General features: G+C 47.7%; 1 protein-coding gene across 2 annotated transcripts in view; it reads left to right on the top strand.

Moving 5' to 3' along the window:
• The window catches only part of MYO1E (myosin IE), a 229,500-nt gene that overhangs the window by 218,123 nt on the left and 4,794 nt on the right, over positions 1-6,583 (top strand). For both annotated transcript variants that reach the window (XM_003784390.3, XM_023509954.1), the window contains exon 27: positions 5,851-6,020. In XM_003784390.3, coding sequence (XP_003784438.1) covers positions 5,851-6,020 — 170 coding nt within the window. The remainder of the gene's footprint in view (positions 1-5,850; positions 6,021-6,583) is intronic.

Genomic DNA, 6,583 nt, shown 5'->3' with positions numbered 1-6,583 from the left:
ACAGGCGCCCGCCACAACGCCTGGCTATTTTTTGGTTGCAGCCGTCATTGTTTGGCGGGTCTGGGCTGGATTCGAACCCGCCACCTTAGGTGTACATGGCTGGTGCCTTAGCAGGTTGAGTTATAGGTGCTGAGCCAACGTAGTTTTAAAAATCTACTTCTCGACGTTTCCTTGAAGATTAAATGAGGGCTTTGCGTGATATAAAGCATGATGCTACTTGGAAGTTTCCTTGTATTTGTTTCATTACAACTATCCATCAGCTTTGGGCTTACAGGGAAGTTTTAATACTCTACAAGGATTTTTTTTTTTTTTAAACCAGAGTCTCTTGCTGTCACACTGGGTAGAGTGATGGTCATAGCTCACAGCAACCTCAAACTCTTGGGCTCAAATGATTCTCTTGTCTCAGCCTCCCAACACCCACATGCCTGCCACAACACCTGGCTAGTTTTTTCAATTTTTGGCAAAGATGGGAGCTCACTCTATTTTTTTTTTTTTTGAGACAGAGTCTCACTTTGTTGCCTTCAGTAGAGTGCTGTGGCATCACAGCTCACAGCAACCTCCAGCTCTTGGGCTTAGGTGATTCTCTTGCCTCAGCCTCCAGAGTAGTTGGGACTACAGGTGCCCGTCACAACGCCTGGCTATTTTTTATTGCAGTTTGGCCCAGGGCCAGGTTTGAACCCGCCACCCTTGGTATATGGGGCTGGCGCCCTACTCATTGAGCCACAGGTGCCACCCGGGAGCTCACTCTTTAACTTGGGCTGGTCTCGAACTCCTGAGCTCAGGCATTCCACTCACCTCGGCCTCCCAGACTGCTCTCTACTGGGATTAAAAAGAAGGTGTTCCTTGGCCCAGTGGCTTTATTCTCAAGAACTCACATCTCTGATCTGCCTGGAGCTCTGGATTTTGTGAGCGCCTATGTTTCAGGCATTGCTGGCTCTCCTGGGGAGGGGCATGGACAGCCTGGGAAGCCAAGACAAAGAGACCAGGCAGAGAGACACCTTCCCCACATTCACACCCCTGCCCCCCAGGTAGCTGTGCCTATTCTCCGTGGGCAAGAGCATCAGTAGAACACAGCTGTGCTAGGTGGTGCCTGTGGCTCAGTGAATGGGATGCCAGCCCTACATACCAAGGGTGGTGGGTGCCTGTAGTCCCAGCTACTCAGGAGGCTGAGACAAGAGGATCATTTGAGCCCAAGAGTTGGAGGTTGCTGTGAGCTGTGACGCCACAGCACTCTACCGAGGGGGACAAAATGAGACTGTCTCTAAAAAAACAACAGAACACAGCTGTGCTGTAATATTGCAACTGTCACTGGACACTACAGCTTCATTAGCATTATTTAAATAAGCTGCAAACTCCTTGCTCTGTACTACCCCATAGTCCCTTTCTAACTAAACATTTTAGCTGCAATCACCATAACAACTCGAACCCCATGGAGAGTGACAGGCATTAACCAGGGCAGAGGGAATTAACTAGCCCTTAGTTTAGAGAGGTTTGAAATCTCCTGGGGTTTTGTTTTTTTGCAGACTTTTGGCATTTTGTGAGATTCAGCCGCTGTCCACAAGGGCTCAAATGTCAGCTGGCATCCTAATGTGCTGGGGCAAAGACCTCGCTTGATCTTCCCTGGTCACTAACGTGGGACTTCTCTTGGAGTGCAAATTATCACAAAGCAAATTGGATGCAGTATGCTTAATTCAGCAGGAAACTTTATTTGCCTGTGGTTTGTAATGTGACTACAGTGGAGGTCTCACCCCCCACTTGGAAATGAATCTGCTGCAAAACCAATTTGCTGTATGTAGCTCAGCCTCTCCTTGTGCTTATGTCAATGGATAATAGGCCCAAGAAAGTGATCAATGTGTTTTGATTACCCTGAAATAAATGATGGGTGAAGTAATAACAGGAAAACTAAATTGCATTATGCAACAATTACATATAATAAAACACTAGATTTGCTCAGTAATGTATAGTTTTATATCTATTAACGGATATACATACGTGTGTGTGCATGTGTGTATAGAGAGCCTTTAGTATTGAAATGTCAACAGAGAAATAACTTTGTGCGTCTAAAATTCTTGCTACAAACCCATTATCCTGCTGAAATAATTGTTTGATTTTCAATTCTATGAGTTTATTAGCAATGTAAATACTGGCCAGGCATGGGGGTTCATGCCTGTAATTCCAGCACTCTGGGAGGCCAAAGCAGGAGGATTGCCTGAGCTCAGGAGTTTGAGGCCAGCCTGAACAAGAGCGAGACCCTATACCTACTAAAAATGGAAAAATTAAGGGCCTCTACTACAAAAAAATACAAAAATTTAGCCAGGTATTGTGGCAGGTGCCTGTAGTCCCAGCTACTCAGGAGGCTGAGGCAAGAGGATCACTTGAGCCCAAGAGCTTGACATTACTGTGAGCTATGACATTACAGCACTCTACCAAAGGTGACAGAGTTTGACTCTGTCTCAAAAATAAATAAATAAAATAAAAATAGCTCAGTGCCTATAGCATAGTGGTTACAGCAACAGCCACATACACCAAAGCTGGCGGGTTTGAACCCAGCCTGGGCCAGCTAAAACAAAAATGACAACTGCAACAAAAAATAGTTGGGCATTATGGCAGGCACCTGTAAGTCCCAGCTACTTGGGAGGCTAAGGCAAGAGAATCGCTTAAGCCCAAGAGTTTGAGATTGTTGCGAACTGTAACACCACAGCACTCCACTGAGGGTAACATAGTGAGACTCTGTCTCAAATAAATAATTAAATTAAAATAGAAAAATTAGCTAGGCACTGTAGCGGGCTCCTGCAGTCCCAGCTACTCAGAGGCTGGGGCAGGAAGATCACTTGGACGCAGGAGTCTGAAGTTACTGTGAGCTGGGCTGACACCTCAGCCCTCTAGCCTGGACAACTGAGTGAGACTGTCTTATTTAAAAAAAAAAGAAAAGAAAAGAAGAAAAGCAAATATTGTATGGCAAAATACCAGCGGTACCAAAATTATCTTAGTCCTTCATAGCTGTTACAAGTGTAAGCAAAGCGCATTTAGACGAGATGAGACAGGGCGTGGGCTCTCGGGCGGGTAGCACGAGGCCACTGATGTGCTGGTGAGCAATGGGGCACTCTGGGGATGAAAAGGCTTGAACTTTAGCCTTGCCCAGTTTCTGTAGTGTGATCCTCTCACCATGGCCAATCTCAGGCTGCCAGTGTGACCACAACAGAATGCAGATGTGGGAAAAGGTGGGCAGTCGCAGGCCATCGGATAGTATCCCCAGGAGACGTCAGTAACTTCAGGAGCACAGGTGGAAACGACATAATTAGGAAGGGATGAATTATGAGTATTTATTGGCTTTGCTTTTAATATAACTTACTCATTACTGGTTTATACAATTCCATTTTTAATACTGGCCATGCAACTGACTCACAGAGTTCCTGAACGTTTTGACAAGCAGCTGTCACAAGCGGGACTCAGCCAGCTCCTCACGGTGGGCCTGATGAGGGGCTCGTTGGCTGAGGGAGAAGGTCGCTAATCCCTCCCTCGCTGGGTGGCCCGAGTGCCTCCGGGAGGTGCTCCAGGCACCTAGAAGACTGCATTAATCAATTTCTGGCAGTTTCTTTAAAGTCATTAGGTCTTCTCATTATTGATGACACAGGCCCGCCACCTAGTGACGCAAAGGGGATAGTCTGGGTTTTCAGGACCGCTGGAGCTTGTCTGACACAGCCAGGAGGACTGTGCTGCAGACTGTGCTGTGGTGGCTCCCAGGTGAAGAGGAGACCGTGGCCGCCCCAGTGGCACAGACTTCCTGTGCTCCTGGCACATCTTATAGCAGAGACTTGGGAGCCCTCTGGGAGGTTGTCTTAGAATTAGAAAAAGGACCCAGGCTGAGGCCCTCTTGCCTCCTCCTGTTCCACCCTCAGAACACACAGGTTCTGGGCCAGGTTCAGGGGCCCCAGTGGTGAGTTCAGTTCAGACAGGCCCAGGTCTGCTGTCTCAGCAGCGAGGCAGCCAAATAGTCACACAAGTCACTATGACGCTGCAGTCAACCCCGTGCTCTGGCAAAGGCATGGGCTATGGGAGAGGACATGCGGGAGACTGAGGCAGTGGTGATGGAACTGAGCGCCAAGGGCTGAGCGGGGATTAGCAGTGCCGGGTGGGAAGAGCAGAGGTGCACGAGGATGTGGGATGAGGCGCGGCTGCTGTAAGGTGCTCACTCTGGGGAGACACTGCCCTCGGGAAGCATTTGTACCCCTTCTTAGTCACAGGAAAGAGCCAGACAATGGTGACGTGGGTGGCACCTAAATGGACCCACTCCTAGCACAAATACAAAGCTCTCCCCTCTTCCTTCCAGCATCCCCCCACCCCCGCACACTCGGCTCCCCAGCAAATGCTTCATCCCAGCACTGTCTGGCCTCTCCCACTCGGTGCTATAAGCAACATAGAGATGACTTAAAGCACACAGCAGGATGTGTGTAGATTTTGTGCAATTACTACACCCTTGTAAGCCAGGGACTTGAGCACCTGTGGACTTAGGTATCCACAGGAGTCCTGGAACCGGTCCCCAGGGATACTGAGAGGCAACTGTATTTGGGGTGGGCGTGGGTGTGCATGCACTCATGTGCATCTCTGTGCGTGCGCATGGGCTCCCAGCCTTGCTCATAGAACTGACAGGCTGGAGGTGCCCTCCCTCCCAGGCGTTCTAATGCACACCCCACCCTTTCCATTCCTGCTGCTGGGAAATCAGATGACTTCTGGTATCCAGGCTAATGGCTCTTACTAACCAAATGCTGACACATCCCCAGTATATAGGATGCTTAATTAAAAACCTGTTTGCCTGGCCAGCTTTCAGCGAAGCAATCACTTCTCAAGCAAGGAATGAGGATTTCCAATAGATGCTAGGTAATGGCTGTCGTGCTAGCAATCTGCAAGGTGCCTTTTCTCTATGCTGAAAGTGGTATGCATGCGTGCACTGTGTGGGTATAGACAGAGCCCAGTTCCCTGGGAGCCCCACCCCTGCTGGGGACAGCCCTCCTCACACTGCTGGCAGCCAGAGCCCCACCCCGGTAAGGCCTGACCCAATAGCAAGTCGCACTCTGTTGAGTTCTTGACCGATTCCTTTTAAAAGAAATCTTAAGTTTCTTTTGCAAACAAATGAATGTAGGCTTCACTTTGTCCATAACCAAATGGGTGGAAGAGTGGGATTTTTTGTTTGTTTCTTTCTTTGTTTTTCCCCTTTTTGGCCAGGGCTGTGTTTGAACCCGCCACCTCCAGCACATGGGGCCGGTGCCCTACCCTTTTGAGCCACAGGTGCTGCCCAAGTGGGATGTTTTTTATGTTTCTCTTCCTTTTTTTCTTTTTCTCTCTTTTTTTTTCTAAACGCCTTTCATAAACATTTAAGAAATAGTTGTTTGAAATGTGAGTAATTCTGGGAGGGAAGGCCATTAAGGAGAGGCACGTGTAGGCTTCTATGGCAGTGACGAAAGCTCAGCTGCCAAATTGAGGAGGGAGAGACAGATACATGAATGTTTGCTTTGTTATTTAAATTCGTAGATATGCTTTATAGACCTTTGTATGGATACATGTTCTTTCACATTAACTTGTATGCTGGGGACACAATAGCAACAGTAGCTATTTTCAGCTTATTGCAAAAGCACATAGCTCTTCTTAATCATTAGCTGCTCTTATTACACTAAGAATTTTTAAAACAGGTGTTTTTGTTCTTAGAGAAAACTTAAGGGGTGTGCTCTGAACCATAGAGCAGTATTTGAACTTGAACAGGTCGGGGGTACTCCCCACCCCGTGCTTCAAGCCAGAACACAGCCGTGCTGCCTCCCTTGTTCTGTCTCTCATTTGCCTCCACTTTCTCCACAGCGTCCGGAGACAAACGACCAGTCGGCCTCCCCCAGCAGGGGGCAGACCCAAACCCCAGCCCAAGCCTAAGCCTCAGGTGCCACAGTGCAAGGCTTTGTATGCCTATGATGCTCAGGACACAGATGAACTCAGCTTCAATGCCAATGACATTATCGATATTATCAAAGAAGGTAAGTTCATGGCTGGCTGGCTGGGACATCCTCCCAAAGAGCATGTGTCACATTGCTGTAAAATCCAGTTTAAACGTGAAGAGAATTTAGGGGCTCTGCTAACTGAAAGTTGTAGAGATAGGCAGCCTTCAGGCTCAGTTTGATCAAGACTCTTTCTTATAAGTATTTAACCTCATAAAGAGACTAACCCCTTCAGTGTGGTGAAAAGCACCAGAATCAGAGTTAGATAATAGGAAAGAGAACAGATGAAAACATTGTAAGTCTATAAATAGCTCCTTCACATAAATAAGACCAACAGTTCAGTCCAAAGTGGATAAAGGTTTCTGAGGCAATGTATAACAGAGTCTTGCTAATTATCAGTGAAGTGCAAAGCCCAACATTTCACTCATGACACCATCAAAGATTAAAAGGTGAGACAGCCCACATTCCTTTATGTAAGCCCTTGGAACCAGTTGAGCTTCAGAAATCAGAAACGGGAGCTTTTAGAAAGTTACTAACTGGCTCGGCGTCTGTGGCTCAACTGGCTAAGGCGCCAGCCACGTACACCTAAGGTGGCGGGTTCG

Source organism: Otolemur garnettii, unplaced genomic scaffold (genome assembly GCF_000181295.1).
Source record: "Otolemur garnettii isolate 467f Iridium unplaced genomic scaffold, OtoGar3 scaffold00011, whole genome shotgun sequence".
Taxonomy (NCBI): domain Eukaryota; kingdom Metazoa; phylum Chordata; class Mammalia; order Primates; family Galagidae; genus Otolemur; species Otolemur garnettii.
Note: the sequence above shows the minus strand (reverse complement) of the source record. Positions and strands in the feature narration are given on the sequence as shown.